This window comes from Elgaria multicarinata, chromosome 3, assembly GCF_023053635.1.
Source record: "Elgaria multicarinata webbii isolate HBS135686 ecotype San Diego chromosome 3, rElgMul1.1.pri, whole genome shotgun sequence".
NCBI classification, from domain to species: Eukaryota; Metazoa; Chordata; class Lepidosauria; order Squamata; family Anguidae; genus Elgaria; species Elgaria multicarinata.
In genome coordinates, this window is record NC_086173.1 from 92,448,670 (window position 1) to 92,473,596 (window position 24,927).

The window sequence follows — 24,927 nt, forward strand, 5'->3', positions numbered from 1 at the left end:
TCAGGAAAAACTTCCTGACTGTTAGAGCAGTGCGACAATGGTACCAGTTACCTAGGGAGGTTGTGGGCTCTCCCACACTAGAGGCCTTCAAGAGGCAGCTGGACAAGCATCTGTCAGGTATGCTTTAGGGTGGATTCCTGCACTGAGCAGGGGGTTGGACTCGATGGCCTTTATAGGTCCCTTCCAACTCTACTATTCCATGATTTAGCTTGTGTCACCCATTCCTAACTATCATGGCTACATAACCATGGTTTAAACAAACTAACTATTTGCTGCAAAAGGATTAGCAGCCTAACCATAGCTTAGTGTGTTGGCTGAACAGGCCTGGTGGCACGTCCCTAAACTGTCAGACTTGAGTGGGTATGTTGAACCACTATGCAAGGGCTTTATTGAGAGAAGCCACACAGATGTCTGTTCCCTTGGGCTTACAAGTTAGACACTTCTGCCTCTGCAAAAGCAGCCTTTGAGAAGGTGCTGCAGTGGGTTTTACAGGATAACTTTTGCTTGACCAGATCATGTTGCCAAGTTTGCAATAAACTGTGTATGGGTTTGATTGTTTTTTGTATCCCCAAGTACTTCAACCACTGCCTCCAAGAGGAGAACCGGAAATTTAGTACCTACCTGTTCTCTTCTTCTTGGAGGTAGTACTTCAATCGGACACACACTGCCTTAAAGTAGGACCCTAGACACAGCTTTTTTTCAGTGCCAAAACAGACATTATTTTACATCTGTGTCTAGCAGCTAGCTCTCTTTCTTTCTCATTTATATACTAGAGTAGGCACAGGGGCCCATTCTGGATTGAAGCCTGTGTGTGTGTGTGTGTGTAGGTAGCTTTTAAGACCTGGATTGGGGGCCCTACACCTAACATTTAAAAAAGGACATAGCTGCTAGATACAGGTTTAAAGCCATGTCTCTTTTGCCTCTCGGTTCCAAACCAGAACTGGGATACCTTCTGCTGCCTTTTGGTGGACTCTAGCTCTTAATATTGCTACATTTCTTATTCCAGTCATTGTCTGTCTGATTGCTACCCCAAAGGGACCTTCCTCAAGCAGACTGAATCACTATATCAGTGAAGGAACAATTATCCAAGAACTACAGTGACCCTGTTCAGACGACAACTAAGCTCTGGTGTTTAGGCACTTTGAGTTAAACATTACAGCTTAGTGTGTTGTGTGGCTGCTAATACATTCCTCTCTGCTATCCCTTGATCTATTTCCCCACCGAAAGGCAGCTACAGTACACCTGATCTACACACGATGGGCTTTTCCTCTTAGCTCTACCTGGGTCAAGCATTTCACGTTTAGGAAATTCCCAACATTAAGCTTATAATGTCCCTTCCAATTTAGAGAATCATTTCTGCAGCTTTGAGTTGGGCTTGGGTGATCCACTTAATTGAGTCTTCTCAAATTTAATGCCACTTACCACATGTTCTACTGGATGAATATCGATACTGGATATGCTGATGGGAGCGGTCCATTCATGATGTTTTTTATGGAAGTGTTTATACAGGAGAGGGTGATGGAAAAGCCTGCATAGAAAGAAGCAGAAGCACTGGACCATGTTTTCCATTCACTATGCTATCATATCCTGCTTGTTACATTCGGGGTGGGGGGGTAATTTTAAAAATGCCAGTAGACACAAAGCTCTGTGGAACCAACCCAGGAGGAAGCCAAATTTGTTATTTTGGTGTATAGTGCTCCTTACCGGTGAGAGTAATAGAACATAACTTCTTCCATTGCTGTAAAGATGGCAATCTCAAGAAGAAACCATTCCAAAGTGGGCAGCTGCAAACTGCACGGCTCAGTCCTCCATTTCATAATGAGAAACATGAGGGACAACATGGGCTGGGAGATGAAAACTAGATTGAACATGACCGTTTTGAAGGCATTGTACATTTTTTGTCGGTCAGCCTAAGGGAGACACAAAATGAACTTGTATGAAAATGAGGATCAACACTGCCTTTGCAAGAGGGACCTATTGCAACCCCTGAAAGCTCCCTGGCTACTGACTCAAAGGCTAGATGTGTGGCTTTTCCCTCTCTCCTAGAAGGCAGTTAGTTCTTTGCATTTAATCCTCAGATTAGTTTTGCATGTTAAAGCACAGCTGCCCCTCCCCCTTAGAACAAGGGCACTAGAACCAACATTTCTTCTTGTGGTAGAAGCCGTTGCCATCCCAAAAGAAGTTTCCCTGTATTGGGGGGTGGGAGGGAGAGAATCTGAACCAACGCAAAGCTGTCCCTGCTCCCACCCCAGTAGTAGTAGTAGTAGTTATTGTTTCCCCAACTTCATTTTATTGTTTAATTTGGATCTAAAATCATTCCCAGGGCCTGTGCAAATAAGGCTACAACTTAGTGAGGAGCAAACTTCATATTACACTGTGGCCGTAGGGATCCTGCAATGCAAAGGGAAAGGGAACGTGGAATTCTATCCCAATTAGCTTTAGTGTGGCCAAAGAAACAGGAAATTAATCACTGAAAAAGAGGACACTGATTTGTATAACATTGGCATACGCATAGCTGCAAATTTATAACAATTTAAATTCAAAGACAATAGAAAACACCATAGTGGAGAAGACAGTGACTAGATCAACACTACTGCTTTAAAGCGCTTTATAACAGTTTTGACAACTGTCTATGGAGTGTGTCCTGGGCCCCAACAGTTGTCAAAACAGGGTTGACAATGGCTACTAGATACATGCTACCTTAAGTGTCAGAGGCGGTATGCTGGGGAACACAAGTGGAAGGGTGCTATTGCATTCAAGACCTACTTGTGGGTTTCCCACGGTAGAAGGTTGGCCACTATATGAACAGAATGCTGGGCTAGCATTTTTATGTGGCACCATAAAAACGGCCTCTGAATGGGCCACGTGGTTTTTGTTTACTTCCTCTTTCCCCTCCAGGAATCATGAGGAAGTGCAGAGAAATGATGGTAAGGAAATGCAGTTCCAAGCTCTGAGTGTTGATTAGCATGTTAACAGCCCCTAGTCTAATGAAGTTGCCATGAATTGTGTGCTAGTTCTGCTAGTCATTTGTCATTCTCTGCATGTCCTTAGTTAAGGCTTGAAAGGAAAACAAACAAACAAACAAACAAACAAACAAAAAAACAAGTTCCACCATTGAAAAAAGGAGTTGGGGCAGTGGGAGGTTGGTCATTCTAACCTTAATAAAACTGAAAAGTCTACACCAATTTTTCTGAAATTTAGACAAGCCAGGAAGAAATGCTTATTTTACATAGCCTGAAAAGTTCAGGAAGATTGGTTAAAGATTGAGGGCAAAGGGACAGTTAACGGGGAAAAAGAGGAAAAAATCCTCAGTCAAGCAAAAATATTTCTGAAAATTGATTGGCTACCTATTTGTGCTCATCTCTAGTTAAGCCAGTATAGTCGCCATGTGTTAAGCATTGGTGTTTTCTTATTGTCTCTCTACTCTAGCTGGTAGAACGGAATTTCCTTTTTTAAAAATTCAATTTACTTATTTTTGAAATATTTTTTTATTTCCTAAGAAAAGCCTATAGAAACTCATAACATGGCACTCGCAATGTTGAAAGCATCAGCAACTGTGAATTTCTGGGGTGTGCGCATGTCTGTGAACAAGTAGTCCCCTCAGTGTGACCAGACCTACCACAAGGGAGCTATTGGAATTGAATGGGAGTGATACTGTGTTTCATAAGCAGGCCTGTGTTTCCTTGAGGGCAGAGAGTTTTGCTGCCTGAAGTCTGAGAAGCAGGCTCAGCCTGGTTTTGCCTCCCTTTGGGGAGAAACAGAGCCCTCTTTTGGAATATGTTTTCCCTTGGCTTTGAGACTATTTGGGGCTATCTTTCCCCAAGCCCAGTTTCTCTGAGCCAGGAACCTGGCTCCTGAGCAGCTTGGGGTAGTTTTTACCCCATATTTGATTTTTCTTATTTGACTTGGGCTTCACAGCACTTGTCATTTTAAAATATTTTCCTCACTCTCTACCTGGATTCATTTTCCCTCCCTGGACTTTGCTGAATTCTACACCCCAGATTCTAGGAGAATTCTCTGAATCCATGAAGCTTGGTCCTCAGATCTCTCCTTGGGATAGGTAGCTATTCATTCCTTTTAATCTCCCCCCACCCCCTCCACACACACACACTGCCCCCTTTCTTTTTTTCTAGAAGTTTTGACCAAATTGCTATAAAGTTTAAATGCTCAAACACTTCATTTAACTAGTTTGAAATGTTTCTAAGTTGTACTTAAAAGTCCACCAGTCCAGAGTGCTTCTGGGCCTACTTTGGCTTACTAACATTGTTTTGGGCTAATAATAGGCCTAAGCAACAGTTAAACTCTGGTGTATTTTGCATAGTATACACATGTATTTTCTTTCTAATAATTACATATTTCACATTTCACTTCTGTATCTGATATTCTTTTGCATTTAATTTTCTTTATAAACCATTCACATCTTAAGACTTCTTGTGTGGCATGTTTTCATTGATTTAACAAGTTAAAATGTTAAACTTGTTAAACAGAATACCCACTAGGTATTAGCATGTGTGCATTGATAGGTTATTGAGCTGTGATAGGGTGACTCATTCATATACTGAAATTATAGGTCCCATAAGACATAAATATGCCTATGGGGCTGTCAGTCAGCCTTCTTCTTTTGGAGTTTAGTAGAAAGGTTTGCACAAGGCATCTTCATTAGGGTGACCATCGGCACCAGAAAATTCTGGAAACCTCCGGGGGGCACGCGGGAACCAGAGAAACCGGAGTGAGCCACCAAAACAACGGGGTGGGTTTTTTTTTTTGCAGACTCAGCCGTGGCCAGCCTTACTTGCCTGCAGCCGTTTTTTCGGGTGAAGTGGTGGCGGCGGCCATCTTGATTTAGAACCTGAACTCTCGTGAGAATTGCGTGAGTTATCAGCTGCTGGCTGGGTCTGGGAACTCTTGCGAGACCCAGCTGGCAGCCGAGAACTCACGCGATTCTCGTGCCTGGAAGCTGCGACGGGTCAGCGAGGAGGCGGACCAAGAGGAGGCCAGACCAGGGGCAGGTGGTGGAGGGGGAGGGAGAGGCTGGGACATAGGACTAGGGAAAGGCGGGGGGGGAGGCTAGAGCTTGAGGGGGGGGGCTTCATTGCTAACCATAGGCTTTTCTTCAGCCACTTTAAAACTGGCTATTTGCAAGTTTTCAAAAGAGTCCCTGAAAAAAATTAACCTTGGTTACCAGGAGGTAAGTAGACGAAGGAGGAAAATGCCTCAGGTCAGGTGCAAACAAGTATGGGAAAGTAAAAAGAGCTGGTGATGATGATAATGGATGCTGATGCTAATGTTAATAATGCTCCTTCTCTTGCTGGTGATAGTGATAATGGATGCTGATGTTAATATTAATAATGCTCCTTCTCTTGCTGGTGATGATGATAATGGATGCTGATTTTAATATTAATAATGCTCCTTCTCTTGCTAGTGATGGTGATAATGGATGCTGATGCTAATGTTAATAATGCTCCTTCTCTTGCTGGTGATGATGATAATGGATGCTGATGTTAATATTAATAATGCTCCTTCTCTTGCTGGTGATGATGATAATGGATGCTGATGTTAATATTAATAATGCTCCTACTTGTGATGGTGATAATGGATGCTGATAATATGATTTTAATAATGCCGGTTGTCCTTTACTTTTCCACACCCCAATATAATTCATTGTGCCATGGAGATAATAGATTAGCTTTGAACCTGCGAAAACCATTATCTTTAATGGAAACTGCTCTGGGCCTTTAAACCCAGTAGCTATGCAGTCCATTGCAAATGCAAGATCAAAGTTACAAAGGTGGCCATTCATGACTTTAGACATATTCTAAACCTTAGTACTTTCTTGCCAGTAATTTTACATGTTGTCTGAAAGTGTTTTCATGTGATATACAACTTGATATCTAACAACTGCCCTGCATCTTCATTGCTACTCACTGTTTCTACATAGCTCTCCAGACAAGGAAATAACTTTGGGCCATTTCACTTGCATGTGATGCAGTTCTGCAAAATTTCCTTAGCATGTGAAACAGTTGTGTAAAATATACTTGAGTCTTGAATCTTACCTGCTTCTGAAAAATTGATGCTTTAAATCCATATACTTATGCTATACTGTGTAGTGGCAGGGTTGTTGTTAGGGTAAGCTGAAATAAGTGACGTGTTTGAGATTTCATTTAAAAGGAACTTGCCTGTGAATTGTAGCTAATTGCTTTGAAGGTGGTTTTATTTTATTGTGTTGAACATACACTTGATGTGGATTCTTTGGTGTTCAATACAACTGAACTTTAAAATTAAGAATTACAGTATGTCCAGATTATTTTTGCCTTGGACAAGAAGTTATTCAGTTTTTCAAAGTTGAAATCTATGTTAAGGGAAGTGTTGTTGTTGTAGTTCTGTCCCTTTTTCTTGCATTTCACGACAATAATAGATTTGTTGTAGGATTCAAAGATGCTCAGTGATACCTTACTGTCTTATCTTTTAGATTCTGGTTTACAAGTTAATTAACACTGCATAAATACATCATAATGCCAAAAACGAAGTGCAAGTTTACAGCACAGCTGAGGGCCAAATTTACCTGCTTCAAGAAGGGTCATGATGAGAATGAGGCTGAGTGCACCATATGCAGGCCTGGCACTTACGTGTCTGTTGCACATAAAAGTGCTTTGGATTTGCAAAACCATGTGGACTCAGCGAAGCACAGAGTGGCTGTTCGAGGAGAAAAGTCTTCTGCCAAAGTGACTGATTTCTTTGTGAAACCAGGAACCAAAACGGGGGATGAGATCACTGCATCAGAGGGTACAGTGGCCTTACACACTGTGATGCATCACAGCACCTTTAGATCAATGGACTGCACCTCTGGCTTGTTCAAGACAATATTCCCTGACTCAGAAGTAGCCCGGAAGTTTGCAAGTGCTCGCACCAAGACAGAAGCAATTGTGAACTCTGTGCTTGCACCACAGTCTGTGGAAAATGCCCTGCAAGCAATGAAAGACTACAACATTCCATACTGTGGAGTCTCAAAGGATGGAAGCAACCATGGTGCGGTGAAAATATTTCCAGTTCTAGTTCAGTATTTTGACAAAGAATGGTGGGTTGCAGTCCAAGCTCATCGAACTGAGCAACACACCAAATGAGACAGCAGATACAATTGTAAACTATGTGAAGGGCACTCTGGAGAAGAACGGCTTGTTGGAGAAGTGCATTGCCTTCACAGGTGACAACTGCAATACCATGTTTGGTGGAGTACGACGGGCTGAGCAAGGGAATAACGTCTTTGCAAACTTGAAAAGGCTGCTGCAGAAGACAACTTTGATTGGTGTGGGTTGCCCAGCACACATTTTGAACAATTGTGTACATCACGGGGCACAGAAACTAGATGTGGATGTGGAGAATATTATTTTTTAAAATATACCACTACTTCAGCATTTACACAGTGAGAATAGAGAGTCTGAAGGAGTATTGCAATTTTGTGGAAATTGACTATAGACAGATGCTTTCCCACAGCAGGACACGGTGGCTATCCTTATTCCCTGCAATCACAAGGCTACTACAGATGTTTCCAGCCTTGAAGTCCTTCTTTCTTTCTCAAGACGATACACCTCCTACGCTCTAGAAGTTCTTTGAAGACAGCTTCAGCGAGATCTACCTCTGGCACATGCACGCACTCTTGAGCATGTTCCAAAAATACATTGAGGAGCTGGAGCGTGAGAACAACTCTGTAGTGGAAGTGTTGAAATGTTTGGATTCTGTCATGTATATCCTCCATGAACGGGAGACCAACAATTTTTTGTCTCTTAAAGTTAGGGAACTCCTGGGGAAAAGTCGCAAGGAGGGACTTGATGCACTGTGTGACTCATTCTGTGCCCAAGTAAAACAACAGTACAAAGGTGCATTGAATATCTCCAGAAGTGGACGAGACCCCTAGAAGAGTTCTCAATATTCAGATGGATTGTAAATAAGGAAAAAGGTAAAGGAGGAAGTATAGTTTTAAAAGGGTTAATGAGTGAAATATATAAAATATTGTTAGAAAAGGAGTTAGGGGATAGTTCAGGGAAAATGGTATAGGAGACAGATTTGAAGGTACAAATAGGGCGACAGAGCTGGGAGGGACTGTGGAAACAAAGAGTGTTGAGAAGTATGTCAGTGAGAATAAAAGAGAATTATTTTAAAATTTTGTGGAGGTGGTACCTAACCCCGATTAGATTGAATAAGATAAATGATCAGCATTCAGCAAATCGTTGGAGAGGTTGTGGGGAAAAAGGAACGTATTTACATATGTGGTGGGAATGCAAATATGTACAAAGATTATGGAAGATGGTGTTTTTTGAAATTGAAGAAATAGTGGGAATGAAAATAGAACAAACACCAAAGATTGCATTACTGTCACTATTTGAAGATATAAAATGTGGAAAAGAAACTAAAGAGTTGATATCGAGTTTGCTGACTGCAGCACGATTGATGGTAGCTAGGAACTGGAAGATTCAAGGGGAATACCTTATTGAAGAATGGTATAAAGAAGTATGGGATATAGCTATTAATGATAAACTGACTTGTAATATTAAGTGGAGAAAAGGTATAACTAAAATAAATGAGTTTGAAGGAATCTGGAAACAGTTCCTAATATTTGTGTTTACTAAGGGAAGTGGGAAACCGCCAGCAGAAGAAACGATAAGATTTTGGAATCAGGAATAGATCCCGAGGTGGAGGGTGCACTTTTATGTTAAGAATGATTATGTTATGGTATGATATTTTATAGTTAATATTTACTCAATACATATTTATTCAACATGTATGTAGTAGTTGTTTGATGTTTTCTTTATTGTAATCTTGTATGTCTAATTAATGTGGAAAACTAATAAAAAAAAATATTCAGATGGATTGCCCTGACTGAGGCACCAAAATGGGCTGATGTGGAGACTACCGTGCAGTACTTGACAGAGAGGGGAGTGGTCATCAACGATGTCAATTGCTTTGATCAGTTTGCAAGTCTGAAAAAATATTTTGAAAGTATGTGTGATGACATTGATTTCAAAGATTTGATGGCACATCAAAAGTGGACAAAATATTTTGAAAGTTCAAAAACCGCAGATTACTACTCAGAACTGCTGAAGATCGCACAGTTCTTTTTTGCCATTCCCTCACACAATGCAAATGTGGAACGTATCTTCTCCATGATGCAAACACAGTGGACGAAAGAAAGGAGCCAGTTGTCTGTGGAGACACTGAAAGGAATCTTATGGCTTAAATATAATTACAAGAAATGGACTTGCAAGAATTTTTACTGTTTCCTGTTAAACACTCCACCCCTTTTAAGAAAAATAAGAACTGGTGAAAAATATTCCAGGTCACATCAGGAGGAAGAAAAGTCTTAGAATTTGTACAGTAAATAAAAATACGTTAAATTCTGAAACTGCATATTAGACATTGTATTTTATATTGTATTTTGCATTTGTGTTTTTAGTCTTGATGTTTTATTACGTTTTTTATGGTTTCAATTTTTGTGGCAATACAGGCTAAAAGCCTACTGAAAGAAGTTTATGTCAATTGATAAAATATTGTTGAGATTTTGTGATTCTATGTTTCTACAATTGTATATCTTTATTCTAATGCAGTGGTTCCCAATTAGCTAAGTACTGCGGACCCCTTGTTTTTCAAATGCCAAGCCATGGTGGACCCCCTGGGTGGGTTATGCGGACCACCAATTGGGAACCACTATTCTAATGTGTTCTATGACTGTTGTGGTTGTTTATTATGTTAAAAAAATAAAGAAATGGTTTTATATAAGTGTTAATTCTTTTTTTAGAATTTAGTATATTATTATAGAAGTTGTCTGCCTTTGGCACTCATTGGTTGCTATCATTTACTTTTTGTGAACCACCCAGAGAGCTTCGGCTATTGGGCAGTATAAAAATGTAATAAATAAATAAATGTTACCGAGGCCACACACCCTTGGGGGCCAGACATGTTGAGTTGGCTCCGCCATGGGGTGGGGATGTTGGGGTGGCCACGCCTCCTGAGGGTGGCCATTTTGTCTTCCTTTTTGGTTTCCAAAATATGGTCACCCTAATCTTCATGATGCACTTTGATTAGACACTTTCCAGGTGTGTTTTAAGTGCACAGTCTGCCCCTGGGATCTACAATGCATACGATACTGTACAACTTAAATTTGTCAGATTTGTTAAGGAGATTGTGACATTGCAGTTTGATATTACACACAAAAATGATATAGTACACTGCGTGTAATCTGGTGCAGTTAATTCTGTCTAAGCCAATAGACTTCAATGTCTTTTTACAACTAAAGGTACAATCCTATGCATGTTTAGACAGAAAAAAAGTTCTTTAACTCCCAGCATTCCCCAGCCAGCCATGCTGTCTAAAAAAGTTTATTGTTGTTGTTTGTTTAAACCTGCTTAATGTTGTGCCCTAAATCTGTTTAGTCAGAGTTAACACTGCATTGGGTAGAGTTCACTGAATTCCATGAGTCTTACTTTTGAGTAAATATATCCATGGATGGAAATGCAGTCTGTGCAGGATTGAAACGTGACCACAATCTGCTACTTTAAAATCCAAACAGGAAGAAAAAGCACGTCGCATAAAATGAGCTATAATAATAAACCTTGTAAATTGTAACTTATTCTAATATAGAACATTTTCCTGTATCCTCTTGTGTGCTTCCAGTGCTCTTAGAATTAATTAGGGATTTTTAATTCAAGTAGTACACACAAAACATGAAATACTTCTTTTTCATGAGGCAGTCATAAAAAGTTTTATCTCTGGAAACTGGCTATTGAAAAGTTCAAATGAGTATCATCATGTTGCATAACTTCTGGGGTTCATTTATTAATTTGAAAAGTGGGTTTAACACATAACACTGGCTTAGATTTTATATTAGATGTCAATATGGAGTTACATCCAGGCTGACATTGGCTTGGTTGTCAGCTGAATAATATCTAGTCATCTTAACCTTTTCTGCTCCTCTGTCACTTTGATAAGGTGATGTATTGGGAGGGATTGTAAGGAGTGATCAGTATATTTTGTATAAATACATTTTAAGAAAAATATTGGCTCTTTGAAGGGCAAGATATTGAAAGTGCCTGACGCTTGCTCTGGTACTACATCTGTGATGTATAGTACTCCTTTTTTCATTAGTCATGCTGCTATATGGGAGATGTGTGTGAGGGAAAAGTATTGGGCAGAAACCTGCATTTGGTAAGAATATAGAACAGTATTCCCCAACTTTCTGCTCTCCAGATGTTTGGGATTACAAGTCCCAGCATTCCTGACCATGGGACATACTGCCTTGCAATGATGGGACTTGTAGACCAAGACCTTCGGAGAGCACCAGGTTAGGGAGGGGCTGCTCTAAAAAAAGAGAGAAGTAGGTGGCTTTAAGCGGTTCATTATCAGTTTTCCATAGCCCCACAGTCATCTCTGCATATCGTATTCTTCATCCTGTCCTCATGGTTTATTTGCTTTGGGAGAATGAGAATTTCACTGGCACTTCCTTCCTCCCTTAGGGAGGATATGGCGTTACGGCTTGTGAGCCTTAATTCCCAATTTCCCTGCTTTTTGTGCTTTGTTGAAAGCTGTAGAACCTTAACACTGTTTTGTAAACCATAGGGTTTTTTGTTTAATGAATAATCTTAGGTGCAACCCAGAGAAAGACCATCCAAATTCACTGTATTTTAAATTAACTTTAGAATTTATCCTCCGACAATAGTAGAAAGGCTATCAGGGCAACGTGAGTGTGTCATCTTCTCCCTCACAAAGGAAACAACAACAACAATCCAAGCAGGAAGCCTATTGTGGAAAAGTACTTACAGGTTCATTCTTTCCCAACTGAATTCGGTATCGTGTGATGAACTTTGGCTTCCCAGTTGCATCTACTACCATGAAGGTTCCATTTAAAATACAGAAAACTAATAAAGGAACCCCTGAAGTGCCTGTAGTGGAAGAGGAGGAAGTGATTGAGTGTGTGTGTAAATGGGGTCAGGAGAAATATAAAATCAAAATAATGTAAGAAGTCCCCCCCCCTCCTCCAGTTCTGTATTATGACTGGTGCTTTTTATGGCTTGTTCATCAATGATCTGGAGGTAGGGGTGAGCAGTGATCTGGCTAAGTTTACCAAATTATTCAAGGTGGTAAAAACAAAAATGGAGGAAAGGAGTAGTCCAGCAAAGAGGAAATGGTGGGGCCTAATCAACCCCATCATTAAGAGACCACTTCTCCTGCCAGGTGCCCCAACTGCATTTTTTATTGCCCGCACATGGGGAGACTGCACTTCCGTTCCATTCCAAACATACACACAAAGTCAAATATTCTGAAATCTTCAAAAAGGAGGAAGAGCCACAAGGAAAACAGAAGACAATGGTTCCATGACTACAAGCTCCATCCGACAAGCGTTTTATTGCACGCTCCTTACTGGGCACTCATGGAGTTTGCTCAGGTCCCTGACATGACGCCATCTGCCTCCCACACGCCTTCCGCCCCTTCTGGCCTTCCTTGCACGACAAAAAGAAACTGGTTAATGCCAATGTATTTTTAAACACAGAATTGCTGCTCTCTCCTGCTGTGTGCAGGAGAAGCAGTGCCGTTAGAACAGCAGACTCAATGGGCCTTGTGCTCGTTCTGTACTTCCTCTTTTGAAAGAGGAAGTAACTGAGGAACAAAAACACAGGTGGAGAAGCGAAGGTAGGGAGCGTGTTAACCCCCGGTGTGATGGAGCTATACATTGTGCGTATGTCCATAAAAAATGAGTAAACATGGTGGTGCCACAGTAAATGTCTAGTGTGGAAGCTTCTCAAGAAAGGGATACTGGGGGGATAGCCCAATGAACATGTTGAGCTAGTGCATGGCGGCTGTGAAGGCGGCAACTTCTATATTAGCAATAATTAGGAAATTGACTGAAAATAAAACTTCCAATATACAAATATATGGTGCAAACATATATGGAATACTGTTTACAATTTGAGTTGTCACACCTCAAAAAGTATATTGTGGAACTGGAAAAGGTACAGAAAGGGGCAACCTACGAGGAAAGGTTACAACATTTGGGGAATTTAGTTTTTAAAAAATGGTGAATAAGGGGGGAGATTATAATGGTGCATAAAACTATGTAGAGAAATGGACAGAGAGACTTTTCCCTCCCAGTCTCACACTACTGGAATCTGGGGTCACCCAGTGAGGCTAAATGGTGGGAGATTCAGGACAGATAAATGGAACCATGGAATTTGCTTCCAGAGAACGTAGCGATGGCCACCAACTTGAACAGGTTTAAAAGAGGATTACTGTAGAAAAATTCTCGGAAGAAAGATTTATCTGTGGCCACTCCCAATCTTGATGGCTTCTCTTTTGAAGAGAAGATAGAAGCTTAACTTTTTAGTCTGAGGACAGTCCAAATAAGAAAGGGATAAGAAGAGCAGGAGTGAAGTGGAGATGACCACTATCATATATATGGTTTCTGATGATAGAAACCATACACTACTAGTCATGGTGAATGTCCCACTATTAGACTCATATGGAAGAGACTTGTGGAGCCGAGAGGGGGCGCAGAAGTAATGCTTTTCTATTCACAACGCTATCGTTGATATTACAGGATTTCCCCCTACTAGATCTGAATTCAATTCAAAGTAACTCACAGCAAAAGAAAATCAATGACTCATTTCCCCCTAGGCGGTGGTACACATTCTCCCACTGGGTCTGCAAGAAGAAGCCAGAAGCTTTCCTGGATTTCTGCAGCTGCCTGTAAAGCAAAGCAAGTCAGTGACTCGGCAGTTACTCCACTTCCCGAGAATAATTATTTGTCATTAAGCTACAGTGAACTGGTGGGCTTACCCTGTGAATGAGTTCTGGAAAGCAATCAGCATGAGCAGGCCGAGGCCCAGTATAAAGGGCAATCTCTTCCCTGAGAGCCAGGATAACCATGCCTGAGAATAAGAAACAGTACTGAAAATATCTCTGTGGTCAACAGAACAAGAATGAAAAGAAGCAGCAGAACAGGAGATAGGAATATAACAAAAACAAAAGACCAAAAATAAATCATGTGACTCCTCAAAAACTCGGCCGCAATGTCCATCCCTCACTGATGGACTTGACCACCTCTTTCTCCCAGACAAAGCTCCTCTCAGCCCACCTTCTCCTTCCTGCCCTGGAAAGAATACAATGGAAAACGGGAAGCACTGAATACGCTTCCTCCCAAATGTCATATCCAAATTAGTGCATAAGTCCCATTCATTTCAAAGACTTTAAGTAGAATTAACATTGGATACAGCCTGATGTTTTTATATAAGCAGACACGAAGCTTTTCCTGCCATCAAAGTGTCTGAATGAAAAAAAATTGTGTGCTACATTGCTGTGAATTAGTTCTGCTGTTTCAGGCCCACGAGCACAGCCAGGAAGAGAGATGGCAATGCCAGCCTATTGACTTAGGATGAGAGCAATGGCTACTAGCCCTGATGGTTGTGTGCTATCTCCAGTATTCGAGGCAGTAAGCCTGTGTGCACCAGTTGCTGTTGCACTGTCTCCTGCTTTGTTTGTCCCTGGCCAACAGCTGGTTGGTCACTGTGTCAACAGAGTGCTGGACTAGATGGACCCTTGGTCTGATCCAGCATGGCACTTCTTATGTTCTTCCCCAACCTGGTGCCCTCCAGACCTCCCACCGTTCCCAGCCATGCTTGCAGCAGGTTGGGGAAGACTGCTTTAAAGGGTCAAAAGAGGACACGAATGAAGAGCTGGAATTCCCATAGCTTTGCCTATTTTAGTAGTTTAAAAAGAAGTTTATCCTGCAGTTTATAGTAGTAACAGGTCTAATTGCTTTCTGTTGGACTTTTCTCCTTATCTGAACTATGTATTACTGAGTGTCCTTGGTCAAACATTCATGTGTTCATATATGTACATGTGTACTCAACTCATATCTGAAATTTTAGATCTTGGAGCAAAATTGTTCCTCTTCCTTAACAAGAATTTCACATGCACAAGATGCTAAGCTTTTTTCAACTATCTTAGCAAGGCGGTTGAATAAATTTATAGAGGAATATATAGGGGAGGATCAATGTGGATTTGTGGTAGGTAGACAGATGCCTAATTTAGTGGGAAGAGTATTAAATGCAATACAGGTGATAAATAAGTCTAGGGTTAAAGCGGGAATTCTGGCATTGGATATTTTTAAGGCTTTTGATTGTGTGAGCTGGCAAGCTTTAAAGATGGTTATAAATAAAATGGGGTTTGGAAATAAATTTAAAGCGATAATAGAACAGTTATACTCTCAAAATACAGCCGTAGTGGTAGTGAATGATGGTGTGACAGATAAGATACGACTAGCCAGAGGGACAAGGCAAGGTTGTCCGCTCTCACTAGTCCTATTTGTAATGGTAATGGAATTATTGGCGAATGCAATACGAGAAGATGAGGAGATTGAAGGAATAGGTAGTATGAAGGAAATTAAATTGAATATGTTTGCAGACGACACGTTGTTGACGATAAAGAATCCAATAGAGAAGATGGGGAGAATTAAACAACAATTGAGAGAATTTGAGGATATTACGGGGTTAAAAATAAATTGGTCTAAATCAGAATTGATGTTGTTTAATTATACTAAAAAGGAAGAGAAGGATTGGGAAGAAAAGGGAAGAGAAATTAGAGTTAAGAATCAGATTAGATATTTGGGAATAAAAATTACGCAGAAATTAGAGAGTTTAGAGAAAGAGAAGTTAAATGTGTTAAAAAAAGAGATTTTAGCAAAATTGGAAAAATATAAAAGGTTAAATTTATCTTGGTTTGGAAGAATAGCATTAATAAAAATGAAGATTTTAGCAAAGATTAATTTTGTGTTCAGGATGCTACCAATAAAAATTTCAGAATTAGAGCTAAAAAGTTGGCAAAGGATTATAAATAATTATTGTAATGGTGATAAGAAAGCGAGGGTAAATAAAAGTAAATGGTATTTGAGCCAAAAAAAGGGAGGATTGGGTCTCCCGAATATTAAATTATATTATGTAGCTAATAGATTAAGATATATAGTGGAGGCAATTACAGGATTAGGGGAATTAGATTGGATGGAAGAAAAAATTATGAGTAATATAGAGACTAAATTGGAAAATGTATTTTTTATGGAAGGGAAAAAAAAATGGGTGGAAAGTATAAATAACCCGCTCTTGAGGTTTCACTGGGAAATTTGGAGTAAATATAAAGGGGAGCTGCTTCCAAGCTTCTCTCCTTTGTCACCGGTAATAATGTTGAAGAATTTCCCGGAGGAATTAAAGAGTAAATTAAGTAAAGTTTTAATAGAAAAAAATAAAATGAAATTAAAGGATTGGTTAAGAGGAATGAGTACAAGAGAGGATATGGAAGAGGTTTTGAAGGATAAAAAATTAACTTGGTTAAATTATAGGCAATTAGAACAGTGGACTAAAAAGTGGGTAAGAGATAATGGAGAGTGTAGAGAATTAACAAAGTTCGAGGAACTAATAGTTAAGAAATATAATGAAAGGGAGAAAAGAACAGTGTTAAAAGGGTTGACGAGTGAATTATATAGAATATTGGTAGAGAAAGGGACGGTGGATAATTCGGGTAAAATGGTTTGGGAGACAGATTTGAAGGTACAAATAGGACAACAGGGTTGGGAGGGATTATGGAAACAAAGAGCGTTGAGAAATATGTCAGTAAGAATAAAAGAGAATTATTATAAAATTGTATGGAGGTGGTACCTAACTCCGGTTAGATTGAATAAGATAAACAATCAGCAATCAGAAAATTGTTGGAGAGGTTGTGGGGTTAAAGGAACGTATTTGCATATGTGGTGGGAATGTAACTATGTTCAGAAATTGTGGAAGATGGTGTTTTTGGAGATTGAAGAAATTGTGGAAATGAAGATAGAACGAACACCAAAAGTTGCATTGCTGTCACTATTTGAAGAAGATTTTAAATGTAAAAAGGAAACTAAGGAACTGATAACGAATTTGTTGATTGCAGCAAGATTGATTGTAGCTAGGAACTGGAAGATTCAAGGGGAATATTCTATTGAAGAATGGTATAAAGAAGTATGGGATATAGCTATTAATGATAAATTAACAAGTAATATTAAATGGAGAAGAGGTATAGCTAAATCAAATGATTTTGAAGGAATTTGGAAACAGTTCCTAATATTTGTGTTTTCAAAAGGAAGTGGGAAACCACCAGCAGAAGAAAGTATGAGATTCTGGAATCAGGAATGAGATCCCGAGGTGGGGGGTGCACTTGTAGGTTATTTTGATTATGTTATTAAGATAAGATTGTATTCAAATTGAACATTATGTAGTATGTTGTTGTTGTTGTTGTTTTTTATGTGAATGTAAATGTGTAAAAATTTATTAAAAAAAAAAAAAAAAGAATTTCACATGCAAACCCTGGATGGAGAATCCCAACCTTGGACAGTGTCCAATGTTAGTCCCACTTAAAGTAGACCCAGTTACTTAGTCCAATTAATTCCAATGGGTCTACTTTAAGTAGGATTAACACTGAATACTATGCCTTAATGGTAATTAGCCATTGCTAATGTGTTCACCAGTAGTTGCAACTAGAAATATTGGTCAAATTCGTAATGGAATCAAATGAGTTTTGATTCCCCCCCTTTTATTGTGAAAATCAACAAAACAGAACAACAACAACGAAATAAATAGTGAAAAAGAAAAACACACACATAATATATACATGAACATCATCATTTTTTCATCAGGTATACCATTCAAAAAAAAAAGGGGGGGGGGAGAAAATTATGCAAAGGTTTCAAGAAAAGCCAACCATATATCCATGTATTTATCTACTTGCAAGTCAAGCCTATATAACATCCGTTCCAATGTTGATAATGTTAAATCCTTAATTCATTGCAACGGGAAGTTAGCATTTATCCTTCCAATCTGATAATATAAGTCCTTTTACTGTAATAAGGGCTCTGAAAATTCATTTGCACTGACTATGTGTCACCTTCCAAGAAGCCAGTAGGTAATTTAGGAGGACACGCCATTTTTTCCCCATTGACATGCATTGTCTGAAAAATTACCTATAACTTTTTTATTTTTAATGATAGAACAATGAGATTTGGTGAGCTTACAGATACTTTGGAGATGTTTATGCATGCCCAGTTTTAGACAGATCTGTACATCGAGTTTCTTGCAATGAATTTTTAAAAAATTGAGTTCCAGTCATTTCAAAGTGCTATAACTTCCTCATTTTTCAAGAAACACACATATAACTTTGCATCGTGATAGAACCTAAGCAGGGCTTCAAAGGAACACAGGCAATACTAAGGATAGCCTGTACTTCCTCCTGCCAATTTAGGTAAGAACTTATCAATCACGGCTGCCAATGCACACAGAACTTTCTGAACTTGCCTGAAAACCTTAAAAATCACTAAAAATCAGTGGATGGACCTATGTGCTTCAAAATTGCCATGCATCAAGCCCTTCTGAAGACCTTCAATGGTGCTAATTTTCAGGTACCTGACCTAATTGTCAGGTACCTGACAATGAGCAAATGACCTAATGAAAGGTGCCTGACAATCCGCACATCCCTAGTTGCAACACTTCGGGGGTGGCATTTTTTCCTTGTCAGGGCAATAATTGAGCAATTAAGGATTTTGCTTGGCTAGCATGACTAGCCTACTGCCTAAGTAATAGTACATTTTCCAAAGTCCCAAAGTTCCTGTACTTTTCTATACTACTCTAGTGATTTAATTAGACTAGAGAGAATCCAGTACAATGGAAGCTTCTTTGTTGTAACTGGTCCTAATTCTTGTATGATCAATCCTTCTGGGCAATGTGGAGATTTTTAGAGTAACACATTACTCTATCATTCATCCCATTGAGAGTTGCAAATATTCTGACATCCACATGCTAGTGGAAAGCTACACAATAAGACAGCAGGCAGCACCAAGAAGAACTTTCTAGCAAGAGGCAGAAAGTATACGGACATAATGAATGATCTAACCGAGTGTAGTACGTTACCTTTGTCCTCATATCGTTAAGCTAGAAGTGATGATTCCCACAAATGTGAAAAGAAATGGAACAAACTGTCAAGGAAAAAGAAGAAATTATTCTTTGGCTCTGAAACTGTAAAATTTCAGTGTTTTATATACCACGCTTCCCACCCTGGGGTGTAATTTGAAGAGAAAAATTCTCTGTCCTCCCATTTTTAATATCCAATCAAGAAAGTTACATCCAGACATAGGGAAAATTGTGTTTCCTTACCATCGCTTCTCCGCCACCACTTTTGTCCTTCATTCCTTCCTCTTTCTTTCAGGAGAGGAAAGAGGAAGTAAACAGAGACCACGTGGCAAACATCTTTAAGTGGGCAGTAGCGAGCGTGTGATAAAACGCTTGTCTGATCACGCCCATTAGCTAAACTGTTTGCTTCAAAAAGAACAAATTTAGCAGATAACTTGGGAGTTTGAGTGTCTTGTTCTTCTGAAGCCTAACTTTGTCCCCTGATGAATATCTCAGAGAAAGTGTCAAGGATGATTTCCACTTGGGGAAATTGTCAACTCAGCTGCAATTTAACAGATTCCTTTCAAACCATAACAAGGATCTAAAAGTATCCCACATTCAGTAACGTGAGTTTTACAGAAAACTTTGAACTGGGAAATGATTGCATAAGAAAAAGTTCAGTTTGCTTCAGAAAAAAATCTGATGCCCTAGAAAGATATGTTTTAACACCTTTATTTTATTTGTAGTTAGTAAACAGCAGAGTTTGAAAAACAAAAAGTATCCTGTGTAATTTTTTTGTTCCAATATGCAAGTATTTGACCTGAATTATGTGAGCGGGGAGGAAATTCTCACCAATAGGGGGAGAAGTAGGGGGAAGTAAAAAGGGGGAAGTAAATAGTGGGTTTCCATGGCCGAGTGGGGACTAGGACCCGGATCTCACAACTCCCAGTCCAACACTTTAGCTACTACACTGCACCAGTACCAATGCTTTTCAACTTGTTCATAAATGATCCGGAATTAGGAGAGAGCAGTGAAGTGGTGAAGTTTGCTGACAACACCAAATTATTTAAGGTGGTTAAAACAAAAAAGTATTGTGATGAGCTCCAAAAGTATCTCTTGAAAATGGAATGCCTCATATTGAGGCAGTAGCTAAATCTTGTTGTTTTTTCCTGTATAATATTGCCAGGATTCGATCATTTTTGTCTGTCTCTTCTGCCAAGACGCTTGTTCATGCACTGGTTATTTCACGGTTGGACTACTGCAACCTTCTTCTCTCTGGCCTTCCTTCTTCTCACATCAGTCCGTTGGTTTCTGTTCACCACTCTGCCGCAAAGATCATCTTCTTGGCTCGCCGCTCTGACCATGTTACTCCGCTTCTGAAATCTCTTCATTGGCTTCCAATTCACTTCAGAATCCAATATAAACTTCTCCTGTTAACCTTCAAAGCTTTTCACGGTCTAGCTCCTTCCTATCTCTCCTCTCTCATCTCACACTATTGCCCCGCTCGTGCTCTTCGCTCCTCTGATGCCATGTTTCTCGCCTGCCCAAGGGTCTCTACTTCCCTTGCTCGGCTTCGTCCATTTTCTTCTGCTGCCCCTTACGCCTGGAACGCTCTTCCAGAACATTTGAGAACTACAAGTTCAATCGCAGCTTTTAAAGCTCAACTAAAAACTTTTCTTTTTCCTTTAGCTTTTAAAACTTGATGTTGTGCGGACTTTATACTGTTAGTTTTACCCTACCCTGTGCCTGCTTACCCTACCCTGTGCCTGTTTGCATTCTCTTCCCCTCCTTATTGTTTTACTATGATTTTATTAGATTGTAAGCCTATGCGGCAGGGTCTTGCTATTTACTGTTTTACTCTGTACAGCACCATGTACATTGATGGTGCTATATAAATAATAATAATAATAAGAAGAAGAATCCAAATGGCAAATGTGCTTCAATGTAAGCAATGCATGTTGAGTGGGGGTAGTAAAAAGCTTGAAATTAAATAAGGTGGGATGCACTCGGCTGATTATCTGCATATGTGGTGGATGTGTTCAAAAGTTCAAGTTTTTTGGAAACAAGTTAAGAGGAAATAAGTTAATAACAACGTTATTAGAGTTTTTTAATCCGATGTCCCAAAAATTCATTAGCCAATTGAATTAAATTAACAGCAGCAAAGATCATTATAGCCAAGAACTGGAAAAAATAGAAAACTAATAGCATTTTATTTATTTATTTATTTATTTATTTATTACATTTTTATTCCGCCCAATAGCCGAAGCTATTACCCCAAATTTATGGAGTAATGGAACCCTTTTATTGAATAACGGAAAAATAACCATAATATAGAAATTAACATATTCTTATCTTGCTATTTTGTAAATTATTAACTTTGGAAGATGTGTGAAACTTGATCTTACATACTACTTAATCTATTTATTTGATATTTAACTCATTCTTGGTTGATTTTGTGTGGTGTTATGAGAATTTAATCTATTTGATACTAAACTTATTCCTAGATGTTTATATGTGGTGTTATGCTGGGTGCTTTTGTTGAGTAGGTAATATAATTTATTGTATACAATGATTGTGTTGTATTATGTTTTATGTATTAATAAAAGCCAATGTTAAGGAGGAGAGAAATTCTGAGAACAAATTTATAAGGAATTGCCATGCAGATGATAATTATTCGTCCACGCATTGCACCCTCAGGTATCTCATTGGCCACAGACCTGTGTTGTCTCCAGTGCTGAAAAACACAACAGACCCAAGAAACATGGCGTGTAACCTGACTCTGTGCAGCTTAGTTAGAAATATGTGTCAGTAAGACTGCAGCCCTACACTCACTTACCTGGGAGTAAGTTCTATCAAACTCAGTTGGATTCACTTCTGAATAGAGTTGTATAGGATTTCACTGCATGTTTGGTGGGATATGCAGTATAACTCTATGCAGGTTTACTCACAACTCAGTCCTACCAAGTTCAGAGCTACTTATTCCCAAGTATGCATGCACAGGACTTAACTCATAATATCATTCACTATTTACAAATCTATAGTAACCACTATTTCACTACCAACATTTTCTATCCTATTCTTTCCTATACTTGACCATGTTGCTACTTTTATTCATAAAATTAATTTAGGAAATCAAGAATGATATCAGCTATTTTAACTGTACTTTCTGTAATCAACTTCTTCCTACTCACTAATTGTTTATCAGCATAATCTTTGCTTACTTACAGTGCTGGCGAGTATACTGTGTTCCTGGCAAGGATGCTTATCGAAATTGCAGTGCCTGCCTTCTGCTTCTTCTGTTGTGGTTGTTGCTGCTGCTTTCCATAAGTTTATCACAGCTGCTGGCAAAGCAGGAGGTGTGTATACGTAAGCAGGTGACCTACCTCCTTCCACCAGTCTCATGCATCAAGATACTCATAAGGTGATTTATTGGTTCCGGCAAATGTGTAATCTCTTAACTAGTGTTTGTCCAGGTAGATAATATTAATGTATTATCTAGAAGAAATACTTTCTTTGTTCTAATAAGGAAATTGTCAACCCTTCAGTGACATGAGACAGACTGATTCACACCACTTAGAAATGTTTTTATCACAGGATACAATTTCATAAGTACTGATCTCTCTCTCCCTCTCTCGTCCTGTTTCTACACCTGCTGCATATCTTCCAGGACAGAGATTATTACATTATGTGGCATTGTGTAATTTTTTGTCCCAGTATTTGACCTGATATGTGAGGGGAATAATGAAAGCACACTTAAAGCGAGTTAAATGATATGTTATGTAGATCTTTTATGGGAATACCTATAAAGATTTAAAGACAATAGCATGTACTTCCTCATTTCCTACATCATTTAATCCAAGGAAAAACATAGATACTGAGAACTGTTGACATACTAATGGTACAATCTTATTAGGGAATGCTTGCCTAATATTGTATTTGTAATAGGCATCTATTGTCCTTGCATGTTGTCTGTTGTCTGTTTTTATGCTTTTATGCTTTTAAATTTTGTTTATTGATTTTTAATGTTCAGCATTTTAATCTTTGTAAACTGCCCAGACTATGGGGTGGTTTATAAATGTAATAAATAATGAAGATGAAGATGATGATGATGATGATGATGATGATAATCGTTTTTACTAATAAATGTAGGAAATGGAGAATTTTCCATCGAAAAATAAAGCACTGGAAATTTTCCACCCCACATCTCTGCCCACACCAGCTCTTTAACCTCTTTATCATGACTGGAATATGAATTTGTCCAGCCAATGCGAGGATAATTGAAGTCACCTATTATTTCAACACTTCCTCATTTGGAGGCCTCCCTGATTTCATTCTCCATCTCAAGGTCACTCTGGGCATTTTGGTCTAGGGGACAATAGCACATTCCTAGCACTATGTTAGTTTTGGGGCCCTGCATTGTCACCCACAGCACTTCTGTGGAAGAGTCTTCCTCATTAGGTGGTCTAGTCTGCTAGACACAATGCTCTCTTTGACGTAGAGAGCAACACTGCCCCCAGTACGCCCTTCCCTGTCCTTTCTGTAAAGTTTGTATCCAGGGATGACTGTATCCCTTTGGTTCTCTCCATTCCATCAGGTTTCTGTAATGCCCACCATGTCCAGGTTCTCCTTTGAAACCAAGCACTCCAATTCTCCTATTTTGGCTCGGAGGCTTCTAGCATTTGCATAGAAAAACCTATACACAGTGCCCCTCCCCCGATGTCTCTGCCATGTCTCTTTTTTCCTGTTGAACTTTAGCCTCTCTGATTGGCTATCATGTTCTTTTATTCATAAAATTAATTTAGGAAATCAAGAATGATATCAGCTATTTTAACTGTACTTTCTGCAATCCACTTGCTACTCACGAATTGTTTATCAGTCTCATCTTTGCTTATTTACAGTGTAGGTGAGTATACTGTGTTCCTGGCAAGGATGCTTATCGAAATTGCAGTGCCTGCCTTCTGCTTCTTCTGTTGTGGTTGTTGCTGCTGCTTTCCATAAGTTTATCACAGCTGCTGGCAAAGCAGGAGGCGTGTATACATAAGCAGGTGACCTACTTCCTTCCACCAGTCTCATGCATCAAGATACTCATAAGGTGATTTATTGGTTCTGGCAAATGTGTAATCTCTTAACTAGTGTTTGTCCAGGTAAATAATAATAATGTATTATCCCAAGTATGCATGCACAGGACTTAATTATCTATGGTTTTGGTAGGGTGGTATCAATAGTGTGGAGGGCAGAAGCCAGATTGGAGGGCATGTAAGCAGAGTTGGAGAAGAACACAATGTCAAGATAACAGGAATAAGCAGCATCCATTTGTCTTGGAGATAAAACATAGAAGGAAAAGTGGGTGGAAATTATAATACAGGAATGTAGAATGTAAAGTCAAGTTGTTAACTTTATGAGGATAATAGCTGGGGAGCTGGCAACTAGGGAGAGTATAGCTCAAGGGAACACATGGTGGAGTTAGATGAGGATAGCAGGGTAGTCAACTCCCATCACCCTCAACTATTTGGGCATGCTGGCTGGGAGTTACTGGGAGTTGCAGTCCAACGCGTCTGCAGGACACCACTTGGGGAAGGCTGAAGGACGCACAATTAAGTGACAAGTGTGTTAAGTATTGACGTAGACAGCTCAATCCTTTGCATGTTCAGTAGGAAAAGATGTGACTTAGTTCCCAAATCATGCTGGCTGGGGGATGCTGGGAGTTGTAGATTTTTTTGGTCTAAATTTGCATAGGATTGAGCCTTTGTAGTAGAAACTGCCGGCGGAAATAAATGGATCCTTTCCATAGCTGCCTCCCCTCCCTTCTTATTGGACCATGCCTTTGGTACTGCGGACGCTACGCAGCACCGTCATCAGAGGCGTGTCCCCTTGGTTCAGCGAACTTTCGCCACTGAAGCATGCGCAGTCGGGAGTAAAGTCTCTTGAGACTCCACCCTCGCCTAAACGCATGCGCAATCGGGTGAGTCCTCCGTCGCGTCCT

The 24,927-nt window shown here is 39.6% G+C and overlaps 1 protein-coding gene across 1 annotated transcript in view; it reads right to left on the bottom strand.

The window, feature by feature from the left end:
• LOC134396763 (fatty acid hydroxylase domain-containing protein 2-like) overlaps positions 1-22,278 on the bottom strand; it is a 38,004-nt gene extending 15,726 nt beyond the window's left edge. The window contains exons 1-7 of the mRNA XM_063123326.1: positions 22,136-22,278; positions 18,966-19,030; positions 13,822-13,913; positions 13,626-13,729; positions 11,809-11,930; positions 1,705-1,910; positions 1,423-1,528 (exon numbers count right to left, since the gene is read on the bottom strand). Of these exons, the coding sequence (XP_062979396.1) occupies positions 1,423-1,528; positions 1,705-1,910; positions 11,809-11,930; positions 13,626-13,729; positions 13,822-13,913; positions 18,966-18,977 (642 nt within the window). The 5' untranslated portion in view covers positions 18,978-19,030; positions 22,136-22,278. The remainder of the gene's footprint in view (positions 1-1,422; positions 1,529-1,704; positions 1,911-11,808; positions 11,931-13,625; positions 13,730-13,821; positions 13,914-18,965; positions 19,031-22,135) is intronic.
• Positions 22,279-24,927: the final 2,649 nt, after the last annotated feature.